This window comes from Littorina saxatilis, linkage group LG14, assembly GCF_037325665.1.
Source record: "Littorina saxatilis isolate snail1 linkage group LG14, US_GU_Lsax_2.0, whole genome shotgun sequence".
NCBI classification, from domain to species: domain Eukaryota; kingdom Metazoa; phylum Mollusca; class Gastropoda; order Littorinimorpha; family Littorinidae; genus Littorina; species Littorina saxatilis.
In genome coordinates this window covers 17,007,061-17,024,918 of record NC_090258.1, presented here as the reverse complement: position 1 = coordinate 17,024,918, position 17,858 = coordinate 17,007,061, and the positions used below count along the sequence as shown (strand labels likewise).

At 45.8% G+C, this 17,858-nt stretch overlaps 1 protein-coding gene and 1 long non-coding RNA gene across 3 annotated transcripts in view; both read right to left on the bottom strand.

Annotated features, from left to right (window-relative positions):
* LOC138947244 (uncharacterized) overlaps positions 1 to 17,858 on the bottom strand; it is a 140,243-nt gene that overhangs the window by 28,547 nt on the left and 93,838 nt on the right. The window lies entirely within an intron of this gene.
* Positions 1 to 17,858, bottom strand: part of LOC138947242 (PHD finger protein 14-like) — a 52,638-nt gene that overhangs the window by 28,547 nt on the left and 6,233 nt on the right. For both annotated transcript variants that reach the window (XM_070318680.1, XM_070318681.1), the window contains exons 6-14: positions 16,998 to 17,053; positions 16,466 to 16,566; positions 15,991 to 16,046; positions 15,429 to 15,540; positions 14,041 to 14,135; positions 12,009 to 12,057; positions 11,116 to 11,256; positions 10,286 to 10,361; positions 3,604 to 3,698 (exon numbers count right to left, since the gene is read on the bottom strand). In XM_070318680.1, the coding sequence (XP_070174781.1) occupies positions 3,604 to 3,698; positions 10,286 to 10,361; positions 11,116 to 11,256; positions 12,009 to 12,057; positions 14,041 to 14,135; positions 15,429 to 15,540; positions 15,991 to 16,046; positions 16,466 to 16,566; positions 16,998 to 17,053 (781 nt within the window). The remainder of the gene's footprint in view (positions 1 to 3,603; positions 3,699 to 10,285; positions 10,362 to 11,115; positions 11,257 to 12,008; positions 12,058 to 14,040; positions 14,136 to 15,428; positions 15,541 to 15,990; positions 16,047 to 16,465; positions 16,567 to 16,997; positions 17,054 to 17,858) is intronic.

Sequence of the window (17,858 nt, the reverse complement as noted above, 5' to 3'; positions counted from 1 at the left end):
CTCTCCCACCAGGGGAGAGAGCTGACTTCCCACCGCAGCAGTGCTAAAAGCAAGCTGAGCGGGAAGAGAAAGAGAGGAAGCAGACCCCCTCTCCTTACGGAGAGAGTGCTCGCGAACAACCCAGCCTACCAGTGGCAGAAAGGACTGAACCGAGCTGGCCGTTTGCACCAGGCGACGGTGCGACGCAGGAGCGCCCCCCTATCCCCCCCCCAATGGCGGGGGGCTGCGTAACACACTGTGAAATACCGGCGGTAATCAGAGTGGTTAGACGCAGGCAGGGAGCAGGCCCCCCCTCCTAAAAGGAAGGGGTGCTCGAGAACAGCCCAGAGCCACCAGAGGCAAAAAACGGGCTGAACCGAACAGGCCATTTGCACTAGGCCACAGTGCGAAGCTGACGAAACGGGAGGGCGGGAACCGCCGATCGCGCCTGAAACAGCCGAGAATATAGACACAAAACATCGTTAAGTCCCCCCAAAAGGAGGACATTGACTGATTCCTCTTACACAGAGAAAGGGGAAAGAATAGCTACACGGCTACTCCCCCCCCCCCCCATCAGTCGCACCGACGACGATCCAACAAAAAGTCTATAAGGAGCCTAAAGGCTGATTAACCCCAACAGGGGAAGCGAGCTGTGAAAGAACTGAACCCACCCTCGGAGGGATAGGAACATAAAAAGAAGTGCTGCTTGACGGATCTACGACCCGCATAATAGGCAAATCAAAGTTCTTAGGCTACTCTTAGGACCAGTTACTAAACCAGGCTAAGAGCTTTGCCACCTTCCAGTCTCGCGCCGAGTTTAGCTTTGTTGTCGGCCATTTTAAGACCGGCGAAAAACAGTCACCCAGAACAAAAAACTTCTGCGTGCATGTTCAACACAAAGCTAACACCATTTATACCAAACATAAACAGGAAAGATCTCACCAAAAGGTAGACGGACAGGTAGACCCACAGGAAACCGGCTAGTCTCACGGACAAGCAGGCATGTGAAGGCCAAAAGTGAGAGCGAAATTCGGACACGTCCACCGTGTGTTGTCGAAAGTCGAGAATGATCTTTACGGATGCTGGCGCTCACGTGGTGCGCAGGGTGTTATGGGTAACCGAGCAAGGTCAGGCCATAGCAACGGCTATGGCGTCGCTTTTAGCTTGGTTACCACCCTACTAAGGGCAGGTAATTTGAGAGGTTTTTCGACATCTAGCATGTGGGACTAAAGTCAATGCATTCATAAGAATTGGAGTAAGAATATGTGATTAAATTGCAAGAGTGATTCTGCCTGCTAGGTAAGTTCAGTCATTTTGGCAGTGCATGTACACCCACATTGACATGTACATACGCACATGTACACTCACACAAGCACATACAATCAAAACAGACCAGCAAACAAGCTAACAATGCTTCTCAAATTTGCAAGAGCAATGGCTCCCACAAATATATGTATAGATTCAGATACAATTACTCTGTGCACACACACACACAAACACAGGCATGCACACACACACACAGGCACGCACGCATGCACACACTCACACAGACACGCATGCACATACACATGCACACAGGCACGCACACATATACATATACACAAACACACACTGTCAACTAATCAAAAATTTTAGTAATAAATTTTAATTTGATTAATATACTTACCCAACTCACATATAGCAATTAACCCTAGTTCAGTGCTGGTAACGCTGTACGCGTCCCCTTGGTAACAAGGGAGACAACTCTAAAAAAGAGTGACCAATACCCATACTGGTATCAAGGCCAGACCAATACTGAGTCTGTCTTCCGTATGCGTGCGCATATGCCACCATGTTTTCATTCCAACCGAAGCCCAACTCACTTCTTTTTTAGAAATATATACCCCCAACAGCAGGGAGGCGGGAGGGAATAAACGATGTGAGTTGGGTAAGTATATTAATCAAATGAAAATTTATTACTAACATTTTTGATTAAATTACATATCTTACCCAACTCACATATAGCAGATTGCTACTGTAGGAGGAGGGAAATTCATAATATCAAGAACAGAGAACTTGTCCTGCTGATACCATAGCTGGTAGAGCGGAACTACCGTCCTGTCGCGTTCCCGCGACATTTCTGAGGTAGTAAATGATAAAAACGTTCTCTGAGCGCCAGCAGGCTAATTCCAGAACCTCTGAGAGGAGACCGGAGCGGAGGACTGCTATTGACCAGGCCCAGGCTAGAACCACCTGAGCTCTGACCGCAGTAAGAGATAGGACTGCCTGATTGTCACACGACTGGCCTTCCCACAAAGATAGTGTCACAAAGATGTGGGTATGATATTTGTGATGTGCAACCACGTCGTGTTTTTAACCTCCCTAAGTATTGAATTGCGATGCGTAGGGGACAGGAGAAGCGTTATCACGAGTTTTGTGCGTTGCACGAGAAAATGGCTTTAGCTTGTCATGAGTTGTGTTTACGGGTGTGAGAGATAGAGCTGGTTTTGAACTAGAAAGATTACAACGCTCAACATTTTCAACCAGGGAGGTTGTCAGCGTATGTCAGGCTTGTTCTGGGAACAAGTACTCTTTCAAGAGTACTCTTTCAAACGCATTGACCGACCGACAGAGCGGTGGGGGCCAGCCCAGAGATCAGAACTTTCGCCCCTACGAATCACGTCAGGGGTTACTTTCTCCTGAGGACGCGCCACGCTTTGGCCGGAGAACCCGGTTACTTGCGTGCCTGACATATCTTTAGACTGAACTGGAACGCCGGAAGACGGACCACTCAAAGAAAGGAAGTGACGGTCATCAGCATCCTGTGAAGCATGAACGTCCGCGTGCGTGACAGTGGAGGAAGGGGAAGGGCGAACCTTGACCAGCGAGGCGATATCCGTCACCCCGGAAGGAAGAGCCCAAAGTTCCGCTCTCGTGGAAGAAATCTCCGCAGCCAAAGATGAAACCTGCGAACAGAAGCCAAACCAGAACCCCCAGAAGAGGAAGTCCCTTTAACAGACTTATCTTCATGAACGACCTTGTCCGAGGACCTAACAGGCAAAATGGAGGTAGCCGGTAAATCGACCAAAACATCAATACATTTCTAGGAGGTCGGTTCTAAAACAGAAAAAACAGCCTGGCCGGTTTGTTTAGATTTCCTAGGCGTTTTCTTAGACGGAGAGGCATCAGCAGCCACCTGTTTGGGAGTATGCCTCTTCCTGACACTATCAGCCATGACAAAAAGACTCAAGAAAAATTTTGTAGAAAAATTTTACAAGTCCAAAACTGTGGCCAAAATGTCGCCAAAATCAAGAAAAACAAGGAAAGATCACCCCAACATTGTAGCGAAGTCAAAACGAAGAGTAGAAAACCAAGAGGAATGTCACAAAGTCAAAAGACTCAGTGACAACGGCTGTAAAACAGCCAGAGCGTACAAAATAGCGACTAACTTGACTGAGCGCTGAGGTAGGAATGAAAACATGGTGGCAGTATTGGTTTGGCCTTGATACCAGTATGGGTATTGGTCACTCTTTTTTAGAGTTGTCTCACTTGTTACCAAGGGGACGCGTACAGCGTTACCAGCACTGAACTAGGGTTAATTGCTAGATGTGAGTTGGGTAAGATATGTAATTTAATCCAGCTTACATGTGTCACCACTCCCATCAGTTCAGCTTTTCGCATGAAGGCCTTCACAGCGTAAGGGCTTGTGTGCAGATGTCTCACCATCTTCTGGGTGGGTACTGTAACAAACATTTTCTGAATCAGTTTTGTCTGACGCAGTGGCCTAGTGGTTAAGATATCGGCCTCCTAATCGGAAGGTCGTGAGATCAAATCCCGGCCGTGGCCGCCTGGTGGGGTTAAGGGTGGATATTTTTCTGATCTCCCAGGTTAGCTTATGTGCAGACCTGCTAGTGCTTTATCCCCCTTCATGTGTACATGCAAGCACAAGACCACGTGTGCACGGAAAAGCTCCTGTAAGTCATACACGTAAAAACCAACTCGTGCAAAAACGTGAGTGAACGTGGGAGTTTCAGCCCATGAACGAAGAAGTAGAAGTCTGGAGAGTGGTGATATCTTTACAAGGTAGTTCCCGTTTCATCTCCTATTTGAAAAAAGAAAATTTCAATAATGTGATGACATTAACAGCTAAATAATCAATACAGTGGAACCCCCCTTTTAAGACCTCCGAAAATCTAAGAAAAGCAGGTCTTAAAATGGGGGTAAATTTACAGAGGGTATGAACAGAAAGTCTGAAAAAACAGGGTCTTAAAAAGGAGGGAGTCTTAAAATGGGGGTAAATTTACAGACGGTATGAACAGAAGATCTGAAAAATCAAGGTCTTAAAAAGGAGGGAGTCTTAAAATGGGGGTAAATTTACAGACGGTATGAACAGAAGATCTGAAAAATCAAGGTCTTAAAAAGGAGGGAGTCTTAAAATGGGGGTAAATTTACAGAGGGTATGAACAGAAAGTCTGAAAAAACAAGGTCTTAAAAAGGAGGGAGTCTTTAATTAAAAATTTTAGTAATAAATTTTCATTTGATTAATATACTTACCCAACTCACATATAGCAATTAACCCTAGTTCAGTGCCGGTAACGCTGTACGCATCCCCTTGGTAACCAAGGGAAGCCCCTCTAAAAAAAAGAGTGACCAATCCCATAATGCCATATTAATACATACTTCCGACTTCCGTATGCGCGCGCATACGCCTCCATATGCATCATTCCAAACGAAGCCCAACTCACACCCTTTTTTAGAAACCCACAACCCACAGCGGGGAGGCGGGAGGGAATAAACGATGTGAGTTGGGTAAGTATATTAATCAAATGAAAATTTATTACTAAAATTTTTAATTAAATTACATATCTTACCCAACTCACATATAGCAGATTGCTACTATAGGTGGCGGGTACTCACCCTCTCAAGTACGAAGAACCTGCCCGGCAGCCACCAGAGACGGCAAGGCAGACGAGCCGTCCTGACGACAAGAGGCAACATCCCTCAAGTAGTGGTTAATGAAGATGTCCTCTGATCTCCAATATGCCACCGCAAGAACCTCCGAGAGGCGTCCTGAGCGGAGCACAGCCAAGGACGATGACCATGCCCTAGCCTCATGTGTTCTGGCAGAGGTAAGAGGCAGAATGGCTCTAGCATCCCCCGACTGGGTCTGCCACCACGTATAAGCCTGCCTGATTGTCATCGACACCCATCTGGTCAGGGTAACTTTAGAAATGTCTTTACTTCTGACAGTATTGAGTGAAATAAAAAGAAGCTTTTGAGTTTCCGAGCGAAGAGGAGACGTTCTAGACAAGTAACTGCTGAGGGCACGAACCGGACAGTTAAGAGCATCAGGATCTCCTGGAGCCAGCACAGCGCTCAAGGGGGGAATATGAATAACCGGGGAAGCATGACCGGGCTTTTGATTCTTTGCTAAAAAATCCGGCCTAAACTTCAACGAAAAAGAACCATCCTTCTCTAAAGAAATATCACGCGCCAAGCCCGACAAAGCGTGCACCTCACTGCCACGACGAGCTGTGGCAAGCAAAACGAGAAACAAAGTTTTCCTCGTAAGCTTAGCTAGACTAGCTAAGTGCAGGGGCTCAAAATCGTCCGATGCCAAAAAACGTAAAACTAAAAACAGATCCCACGCCGGGAGCTGCGTTTTGGACCGAGCTGAAAGAAGGGAAGCGCCCTAAAGCACACTCGCGATCACGCCACTTAAATCAATTTTGCGTCCCAGCTGTCTAAGCGTCGAAGATATAGCAGAACGCCTCACGCGCAAGGAAGAAGGCGACCCCCCCCTCCCTGCCAACCAAGATAAATGATTGGCAACTTGCATTGACCTGGGAGAGAGAGGGCTAACCCCATTTTCAGCGCACCATTTTGTCCACGCAGACCAGTGCGAGGAATAGACCGACTTCGTCGAATCTCTATGCGCTTGCTGTACTAAATTCAGAGTTGAATCTGAGGCACCCGCCCGGAGCAGAGAGCCTCTGATAGCACCCAGCCGTGAAGCTGCAACGCCTGCGGGTCCCCGTGCGGAATGCCCGACCTGGGTTGAACCAGGTCGCCCTTTCGAACGCCTAGAGGAATGGGTGGACGAACCGCCATGCGCACCAGATCTGGATACCAATGTTGACTGGGCCACCGCGGGGCCACCAGAACCAACGCTGGCTTTTCTATGTCTGCTTTCCGCACCACCTTGCCTAGCAGGCAAAACGGAGGAAAGGCATAAGCCTGCAGACCCGACCAATCCAGATCCAGCGCATTCACGGCCCAAGCTAGAGGGTCCGGAAACGGAGAGACAAACAAGGGGAGACGAGCCGAGAATCTCGTTGCGAACAGATCGATGGGAGGCTTGTGAACCTGCACCCAAAGACGATCCAGAGCCTGATGGGAGAGAGTCCATTCTGAGTGCAGGACCTTGCTCCCCCTGCTGAGGGAGTCGGCCAGAACATTGAGAGAGCCCCTCAGGTAAACAGCTGACAGCCGAATGTTGTGAGTGCTGCACCAGACCAGTAACCGACACGCGCTGTTCGACAGAACCTGAGAGCGCGAGCCCCCCTGGCGATTTATGTAAGCCGCTACCGTCGTGTTGTCCGTGTGTACCAGAACATGACTGTTTGCCAGCAGAGGCAGAAACGAACGCAGGCCGAGTGCCACAGCCTCCAGCTCCAGAACATTTATGTGCAGAGAGGCCTGACTGGCGTCCCACACCCCTGAAGCAGTCTGGTCTGCCAAATGAGCCCCCCAGCCCGAAAGCGAGGCGTCCGTGAAAAGATTGTTCTCCGGTGCAGGGAGAACAATAGGGACACCCTGTGACACCCAGGGGAGAAGCCATATGCTCGTTGTACGACTGAACCAAGCACCCAACTCGATCAAGCAATTCCAGCCTTGAGTCGCTTGGTCCCACTGCGCTTGGAGCGCTGCTTGAAAGGGCCTCTTGTGGACTCTTCCCAGAGGGACAACAGTGGCCATGGATTCCATCTGCCCTAAAAGGGAAGTCAACTCCCGAGCCGTAGACAGATTCTTTCCGTAAAGAACACGGATAGCCTCCTGCAACTTGTCCACCCTCTTTCGAGCAGGACGGACTGACCAGTTCAGTGTATCGAACTCCATCCCCAGGTACGTGAACTGCTGTGAGGGCACCAACTCCGACTTCACTAGGTTGGCTGTGAAGCCGAGCTGAACCGCTAGACTGAGCACCCTCTGAGTGTGCGTATTGCAAAGGACCTGGTCTTGATGCAGAATCAACCAGTCGTCCAAATAGGCTCTCAGCCGCACACCCTCTTGCCTCACGAGGGCACAGAGCTGACGCACGACCATCGTGAAAATCCAAGGGGAGAGAGACAGACCGAACGGGAGCGCCCGAAACTGAAAGATCCTCTCTCCCCAGCGGAAACGAAGCCATTTTCTGTCTGCCACATGCATCAGCACGTGAAAATAAGCGTCGGTCAGGTCTATAGACGTGACCCAGTCCCCCGGCCGAAGGGCTTCTCTCACTGAGGCAGGCGTTTCCATCGTGAACTTCACGACACGCAGGAACCTGTTCAATGGCGACAAATCCAGAACAGGCCTCCACGCACCCGAGGCTTTGGGTACTACAAACAACCTGCCGTAAAAGCCTGGGGACCTGTGATCGATCACCTCCTCGATCGCGCCTTTTGAAAGGAGTGCAGCGACCTCTCCCTGAATAGCTGCTTTGGCCTCCGCGTCTCGCGGAAACACAAAAGGCGGCGGTATCCTGGACAGCGGTGCCTTCCCGTCTGCCCAGAGAAGACGAAATCCCGAACTGATCACCCCCAAAATCCACTGGCTGGACACCAAACGAATCCAGGCAGCGATGGCCCTGGAGGGGCCGCCCGCCACCACCAAGGTGGGGGCTAACGGGGCGATCTGCTCGGGAAGACATCATTGGGGGTGAGGCTTACGCCCCGACCCCCTAGAACCACCAAACGAACCCCTCTTCTGATAAGGGGCGCCACGCCCCCTGCCTCGATAAGAGGTGTTCTGGTTCTGACTCTTGCCTCCACCCGAGGACGAAGGCTGAGCCTTGTTCTGCTGTTGGGGCTTATTCTGAGGTTTTTGAAAGCCTTGATGAGCAATCCTGGCGATCGCCACATCCCTGGCATCCTGCGTCTCTTTTTGCAACGCATCAAGAGACGAACGACTTATCAGTGAGCCGTCCTCAAAGGGAGAGAACCTCAGACTATCGATAGTTCCCTTGTCCCTGATCTTTGAGCCACTCAGAAAGGCAGCTCTGCGCGAAAGAATCGCATGAGTGTACAGCTTGGCTGAAAGCCCCATTTGCTCACGAGAGACCCTGGCTAAGGTAGCCAACAGCGTTGTAACGTCTTCAGCAGAAGCGTCATAACGAAACTCAAAAGGCTCAAGACTTGACGCAATCGACCTTGACAAAGAACGTTGCAGTGACTCAGAGACCGAGGCCAATTCTAAAAGAGATCTCCCTGTCTCCTCTAGCGCCACCAGAGAGCCCTCCGCGTAGGGCACAGGCCTGTCTTTGCTATAACCGTCTTCCCTGAGAGACGCCAGATCCGGCGTAACAGGCAGAGCCGCTCTAGGAAGAGCAAAAGACTCCACCAAGTCAACAGGCTGCGGCCCCAGCCTGAAATTGCGGAGAGCCGCTGCACCAGGCACCACTTGACCTGTCTGAGCCAGCCACGACGTGGCCGAATCAGGTGCATCCCCATGTTGAACCAACAAAGGCATCGGGGCCACCTGACTATGCGACTGAGAATTCTTCTTCAAAACTTTCGACATCTCATACGCAACAGCGGGCGATTCGAGAAACTTGAAAGAACATTTCTTCTCTTTCGCACTGCGAAAGTCTCCAAGTGCAGAGGGAGGAGGAACCACAAAAGACTTAGATTCCACCACCCCCTCTTCAAAATATCTTGAAGCCGTCTCAGCCGCAGATGCCACTGCATCAGAAAGCCTAAACGGAATCTTGAATTCGGTACCTTCGACTGCTGCGGAAGCACCGTCTTCAGAACAGCCATCCGGCAAAACCATGCCATCCGTCAGCTGGCCCCCTGCTTGACTGCCATAGTCAAACAAAGAGCCAGCCACACTGCCCCCTTCCTGCCCCCCGGGCGGAAGCGAAAGACGCGCACCCGTACCACAATCTAAAGAAGCGGTTGGTTGCGACAAATCTTCCGTTCGTTCTCCAAGGTTCTTGACCGCCACCGACCTGCTGCCAATGCAGTCAGAGCCAGCCTCAGCTTCAGAACTTTCACCCACAAAGCCAGAGCCCGGAGTTACTTTCTCTTGGAAACGCTCTACCCTTTCTCCGGAGAACCCGGATACTTGGGTAGAAGACATACCTTTAATGTGGCGAGAACCACCAGCAGCCGGGCCACAAGCCACCAGAGTAGGCATGGTACCATCCTGAGACGCATGAACTTCAGCCCGAGTAACGGTAGCCGAAGGCAAAGGGCGAACGTCGGCCAGAGACGACACACCAGTCACACCCGCAGGCAGTGACCGGAACTCCGCCCGCGTGGACGCCACCTCCTCTGCCAAGGACGAGACCTGAGAGCTTAAAGAAAGTAACAGAGAAGCCACGTCCACAGACGCAAGGCCGGGAATCACAGACACCGAAGCCGCCTTAGCGGGCTTATCAGCACGAGACAACTTGTCTAAAGTTTTATCGGTCACATTCGCCGAAGTAGGCATGTCAATCAAAACATCGGTAATCTTTTGCAACGACGGTTCCAGAACCGAAACATGAGCCTGGCCGGGAGCATTAGCTTTCCTAGGCGTTTTCTTAGAAGGCGAAGACTCAGCAGCTACTTGCTTAGACGAGTGCCGCTTCTTGGCGCTATCCGCCATGACCAAAACAACTCACGAAAAATTTTGTACACAAGAAAATTTTCACAAGTTCAAATTACAGGTCAAAACGCCCACAAACACAACAAAAAACAAGAACGACCTCACCTCAATACGTAGAGAAGCGAAGACAAGCTAGAAGAAACCAAGAGGTAAATGACCAAGTCCGCAGACGAAGTGTCAAAAGGCTGAACACAGCCAGAGCGTACAAAACACGACCAGTCTCACTGCTCGCTGAGTATGGAATGATGCATATGGAGGCGTATGCGCGCGCATACGGAAGTCGGAAGTATGTATTAATATGGCATTATGGGATTGGTCACTCTTTTTTTTAGAGGGGCTTCCCTTGGTTACCAAGGGGATGCGTACAGCGTTACCGGCACTGAACTAGGGTTAATTGCTATATGTGAGTTGGGTAAGATATGTAATTTAATTGGAGGGTCTTATAAAATGGGGGTTGAACTGTAAAGCAATTTACCCCAGGATGGTGGTCGCTTGTTTCTGGAAATGATGTACTTCTCCCTGTGCCGGTTCAACTTTCTTTCAAACCTCATCTGCACAGCAATGTTGTTATCATCATGAGTGTTCTGTCATTGTACAATTCTTACTCCTAAGATCAAATAGCGAACGACGAAGAAGAAGAAGAAGATCAAATAAAATAGGTACATGCACTGAATTACAAAGCTATGGTGTAAGCTCTACTCTTTTTGTATCTCTTTTAAAAGATGTAATTTTTTGTATCAATAAATAAAAATTACTATCTGAAACATCTTACAAGCTCAGCATTACAAAGTTAGGTTTTCTGTACAAAATTCAAACAATGTTGGAGTGAATTTTACAATGCTTTATTCAGTGTTGTTGCCAGTCTCAGAGGAAAAACGGTCAATTGGACTCGGATTGAAAACATGTATAGGTCCAAATGTTCTTGCTTTGTCTGTTTTGTTAGAAAATTGATAGACGACCCCCGACATGTCAAAATTATACGATGGTCCACCGACCAGGGGCCTGAGCAATGCGTCAGATCAAAAAAGTATGCATCAGTGATTGAAGACTGAGGCCTGGGAATAACATTGATTATTGTACTTTTCCAAAATATCATGAAATGAATGCTATGAAAACTTGATACGTACAACTTCTGTAATGAGCCACAAAAATAAACAAGACAAAAGCTTGTGTCCAACATGTTAAACAGAAGACTGAAGCATCAAAAACAAAGAAACAAACATTTAAACATTTGAATTTTTTTCTCAATAATGTCATTATTTATCACATGTATTGAACATTTCATAAATATTTGATCTATTTCACCTGTTCTTTTTGGTCATCCATAACCTTCGGCATGTACGACCTGATGTGTGACTGGATGGCTAGCCAATGACGTCTTCTGGCTTTCATCGTCATTTTGTCTACGTGCTGTTTGCAGTAGGCAAAGAACGGGTCTGCAATATCCTGAAAGATGTGTTAGAGACATATGACATGGCGTGTACAGCTGCAAAGTGTCAGGAAACTGTCCATCTTACACTTACAAGGAACATGTGTAACAGCAATATTTCCAGTACCGTCAAATCTGTCCATAACGACCAAACAAAAGTGTTTGTTGTGTACAGGTGGTTTCTATGGACAGTGGAATTACTTATAAAAACTTGTCAGGATTTTTGGGGTGGTCACAGTGGGCAGATGATTGTTATCAAGGGGTGGTCACAGTGGGCAGATGATTGTTATCAAGGGGTGGTCACAGTGGGCAGATGATTGTTATCAAGGGGTGGTCACAGTGGGCAGATGATTGTTATCAAGAGTTGGTCGCCAGGGCAGGTTTGACTGTATTCTATCGATAAAAATCTCTAAATACTGAAACACAAACAACTTCAACTGATTTGAGAAGAGTTAAAAGATTTACGCAGAGTATACACGGATTAAATCTGCATCCATGTATAGGCAAACACACACACACACACACACACACACAAACACACACACACACAAACACACACACACGCACACGCACAAACACACACAAACACGCACATGCACACAAACACACACGCACACAAACACACACACACACAAACGCATGCACGCACGCACGCACGCACGCACACACACACACACACACACACACACACACACACACACTCACACACACACACACACAAGCGTGTGACCCCCCACACACACACACAAAACACAGAGAAGAAACTAACCATCACTTCTCCTGGGTCTGCCTCAGTCAGCAAGCCTTCTCTCTGTGCACTGAAATAAATGACATACAAATTGTGGCAACCGTTCTTTTGAGCAATGCAATACAGACTACAGTAAAAATCATGAATCAGTGAGGAAGAAAGAGGAGAGGAGGAGGAAGAAAGAGGAGAGGAGGAGGAAGAAAGAGGAGAGGAGGAGGAAGAAAGAGGAGAGGAGGAGGAAGAAAGAGGAGAGGAGGAGGAAGAAAGAGGAGAGGAGGAGGAAGAAAGAGGAGAGGAGGAGGAAGAAAGAGGAGAGGAGGAGGAAGAAAGAGGAGAGGAGGAGGAAGAAGACAGGGGAGAAAAGAAAAGGAAGAAGATAAAAAACTGAAATTTTTCAAGAGCCAGTAAGTTTATGAGTTACCGTATTTTCCGGTCATAAGGCGCGACTTTTTTCCTCGAGTTTGACCCCTGCGTCTTGTATAACGAAGCGCCTAATCCGTGTATGAAATACGAAAAAAATCAAAGAGACCGCCTGAGTACCAGTCAAACAACTTGTGATAATGCATGTTTCAGCTACTAGGTACTACCCTGGCCAAGTTTCCTCTCAAGACATCAAAGAGACCGCCCCATAGGTTAAACTCGGTCTCTGACCCCGGTGCAGGAAGTGTTTCCTCTCTCAGATATGACAGGGGAACCACCTCTCATAGCAAAACCTGGGTCATTGACCCCTGGGAAGAAGGTCAGTGTCTATAAACAAGGCAACCCAGCTATCACAATGGACCTGCCTTTGATCTCCTCGCACACACAGAGCACACATATTTCCATTCTGTATTCTTCCTTTGATGTGCGGCTTATTTTCATTCTTCAACCGTTTGTTACCGGTATACTTTTTCAATTTTGGTGCGCCCAATGGGTGACTGGATTACAATTTTTTTTTAAAAGCGGAAAATACGGTAGGTTAGGTTTGCTGATAAGCTCTGAATCAACTGACTCTAACAGAGAAAATAAAGCAGCAAAAGAAAAACAAGAAGGGCAAAGCCCATACGACTCACATGCTTTACACATTTTTCCTACCAAAATACGTGTGACCTTGACCCAAGGTCAAGGTCATGCAACACAAAGGTGTTAATTCAAGACATAGGAAGTACAATGGTGCTTATTGGCTCTTTCTACCATGAGATATGGTCACTTTTAGTGGTTCACTACCTTATTTTGGTCACATTTCATAAGGGTCAAAGTGACCTTGACCTTGATCATATGTGACCAAATGTGTCTCATGATGAAAGCATAACATGTGCCCCACATAATTTTTAAGTTTGAAACAGTTATCTTCCATAGTTCAGGGTCAAGGTCACTTCAAAATATGTATACAATCCAACTTTGAAGAGCTCCTGTGACCTTGACCTTGAAGCAAGGTAAACCAAACTGGTATCAAAAGATGGGGCTTACTTTGCCCTATATATCATATATAGGTGAGGTATTCAATCTCAAAAACTTCAGAGAAAATGGGAAAAATGTGAAAAATAGCTGTTTTTTAGGCAACATTTATGGCCCCTGCGACCTTGACCTTGAAGCAAGGTCAAGATGCTATGTATGTTTTTTGGGGCCTTGTCATCATACACCATCTTGCCAAATTTGGTACTGATAGACTGAATAGTGTCCAAGAAATATCCAACGTTAAAGTTTTCCGGACGGACGTCCGGACGGACGGACGACTCGGGTGAGTACATAGACTCACTTTTGCTTCGCATGTGAGTCAAAAACCACTTAATTTTGAACTTCATTTTAAACCCGACTAGCCAATCAGACACACACAGTCAAGCATAGGCGCAGACACACAAACATAGATACAGAGACGGACAGACAGACAGACAGACAGACAAACACACACACACACACACACACACACAGAGAAACACACGCACACAAACACACACACACACACACACACACAGACACACACAGAAACACTCACACCATCCACACAGAAACACACACACACACACACAGAAACACTCACACACACAGCTGAAAGCATGAAATAAGCACTCACCATGTCACATGAAAGAAAGAGCGACACATTCCAGCGTCACACGATATGCAGACACCGGTCCGACTGTACCTGGCATCCTCACACAGGGAGCACTCCTGGCAGAACACACAACAAGAAGGGCAAAGCCCATACGACTCACATGCTTTACACATTTTTCCTACCAAAATACATGTGACCTTGACCCAAGGTCAAGGTCATCCAAGGTCATGCAACACAAAGCTGTTAATTCAAGACATAGGAAGTACAATGGTGCTTATTGGCTCTTTCTACCATGAGATATGGTCACTTTTAGTGGTTCACTACCTTATTTTGGTCACATTTCATAAGGGTCAAAGTGACCTTGACCTTGATCATATGTGACCAAATGTGTCTCATGATGAAAGCATAACATGTGCCCCACATCATTTTTAAGTTTGAAACAGTTATCTTCCATAGTTCAGGGTCAAGGTCACTTCAAAATATGTATACAATCCAACTTTGAAGAGCTCCTGTGACCTTGACCTTGAAGCAAGGTAAACCAAACTGGTATCAAAAGATGGGGCTTACTTTGCCCTATATATCATATATAGGTGAGGTATTGAATCTCAAAAACTTCAGAGAAAATGGGAAAAATATGAAAAATAGCTGGTTTTTAGGCAACATTTATGGCCCCTGCGACCTTGACCTTGAAGCAAGGTCAAGATGCTATGTAAGTTTTTTGGGGCCTTGTCATCATACACCATCTTGCCAAATTTGGTACTGATAGACTGAATAGTGTCCAAGAAATATCCAACGTTAAAGTTTTCCGGACGGACGGACGGACGGACGACTCGGGTGAGTACATAGACTCACTTTTGCTTCGCATGTGAGTCAAAAAACCACACACAGACCTCGGTAATTGTTTTGTTTTTTAAATCAGCAACGAATCTCTGAAGCTCTAATAATGAGGCAACACTCCTGCACATAAGAGATATATTTGTTATGATCTAAAGCATCTTCCTACAACTCCTATCTCTCCATATAACCAGTTACCACCCTTAAACTCCAACGTTCCTCCCAAAAAAGAATGATTGCCATTACAGGGCATGTTCACTTTCCTTAGCCCTTGAAAAGAATTCATCAACTTTAAGAACTTCTTTACACAGAAGCTGAACAAAACAACAACAAAACACAGCTTGACAAAAAAAATACAAAACTGGTTTTTGAAAACACAGCATACTGAGTGTAGCCATACATATTTCTATTAACAGTTCTTTCTGTCATATATCTAATACAGAGATACAGAAAGGGTAATGGACAAAAACAGACAGGCAGACAAATCAATTGAAATACAGACAGACAGACAGACAAACAGACAGACAAATCAATTAAAATACAGTCAGACAGACAGACAAAGGAGAGAGCATTACCTTAGCTCCCCACTTGCTGTATTGCATCTCGAACAGTGTGACAGGACAGAGACGGTCCACATCACCGAACGCCACGCCAGGTGTGTACAGGGCACAGACGATGTGAACCCACCTGACATTATTAAAACACACAGAGCATTGCTTTTCAAAATCAGCCAGTATAACAACCGCAGGGAACTGCAACTCACAAACACTCAAGGCGAAAAGAAAACATGTGTGTTTCAGTTTTCTGGCTGACAGCAGTCCTAATCAACATTCCCTGTATGGTATTACAAACATTTGATCCAAACACACACACACACACACACACACACACACACACACACACACACACACACACACACACACACACACACACACACACAACCTACAAAAATCATTGATGCACATAAACGGCAAGTGTATCTTGCACTAATCTTGTGTATCTTTCCCCTACATGCAGTTTTGGACATCTGTGTCACAAAAAAGCCATACTACCAAATTACATCTTGTGAACATGTATACATAATTATGTGCAGCATATAAATGAGTGTGAATTTGTTAATAGAAGTTCACCACTTACTTTCCGGCATCTGTCTCTTTGTAGATTCCACCAGAGTTAGGACACAGCTCACAATGCTGAACAATGGACATATACACACTAATTATTTACCATTTTGAGAACAATCATGCTGTTCCAATTTAATTTTAAACTGTGTTTAAAATGGGAGCAAAAAAGACATTTTTCAAACAAAAAGTGCCATGTCCTATATTTGTCAATCCTTACTACGTTACCCGCCATCACCAAATTGTGAAGTAGCATAAATGAGTGTATTAAAACATCTGTCTAAATCTAAGCCCAAGGGTTGCACAAGTGCCAGAACAAGATTATAATCAAGCAGAACTGCAGGAAGGATGAAAAAGATAGTATAAATAAGAGACCAAGTGGAAAGGTGTCACTTTCATGCTCTGCTTTAAAGATTAAAAAAAGTCTTATTTAATTATCTAGTTTTAATTTATGTATAAATGTCGATTATCATGTCTGAAAACACACTGACCGGTAGGACTCCAGCTTTGCAGGCGTCACAAAACCAGGGTTCTGTACTGGCTGAGGATTCTGTACTGGCCACTGACTGGCTCTCACTGATGCCATAGCAACCTTAAACAATTGCAGACCATGTAAATAAACTGAAGCTTGGAGTGTTGCCAGTTCAAGTATTATACTTGCAAGTCAAAAATCATGATTTCTGCATTCTCTCTGTATTTATATTGCAAAGTTCATTCACGAGCTAACCTCAAATTAAAAGGCAGTCACCTGTGAAGAATAGCTTTACAGGTTGGTCAGTGTTTCCCTTTTAACATTTTCCGGGTCTCTGCTTTCAAAATTACTACACGGAAAAAGAAAAAAAACCACCTTTTAATCATGTTCCCAAAATTGTCTGTGAAAAAGATTAAAAGGGTCACAAAATATCTGATCTTGAATGAGCATTCAGAGCTAGTTTGTCAATAAATGGCCAAAAAGCACAAGAGGTACTGTGTGACTTAGGTGCTAGAATCATTATCCACTGCAAGGGGTCTGTTTCAACATACCTTCATGAACTGATATGCCACAGTTGTCACATTCCACAATCTCATCATCGTCAGCACTGGAAGAGAATGAGATAGCAGAATTAAAAAAAAAAAAAAAAGATGCAGGCAAAAGGGGAGATAATACAAGACACTTTACAAACACCCTCACACCTATGAGTCATCAGTGATTGTTCAGAAGAAAAAACAAGTCGCGTAAGGCAAAAATACAACATTTAGTCAAGCTCAGTCGAACTCACAGAATGAAACTGAACGCATTGCATTTTTTCCGCAAGACCGTACACTCGTAGCATCGTCTGTCCACCGCTCTCGTGGCAAAGGCAGTGAAATTAACAATCCAGAAAAGCGCAGTAGCGGTTGCGCTGAGGAGGATAGCACGTTTTTCTATATCTCTATTCTTTTTAACTTTCTGAACGTGTTTTTTTTAATCCAAACATATCATATCTATATGTTTTTTTAATCAGGAACGGACAAGGAATAAGATGAAATTGTTTTTAAATCGATTTCGGACATTTTATTTTAATCATAATTTTTATATTTTTAATTTTCAGAGATTATTTTTAATCCGAATATAACATATTTATATGTTTTTGGAATCAGAAAATGATGAAGAATAAGATAAACATAATTTTGAATCGTTTTATAAAAAAATAATTTTAATTACAATTTTCAGATTTTTAATGACCAAAGTCATTATTTAGTTTTTAAGCCTCCAAGCTGAAATGCAATACCAAAGTCCGGCCTTTGTTGAAGATTGCTTGGCCAAAATTTCAATCAATTTGATTGAAAAATGAGGGTGTGACAGTGCCGCCTCAACTTTTACAAAAAGCCGGATATGACGTCATCAAAGACATTTATCGAAAA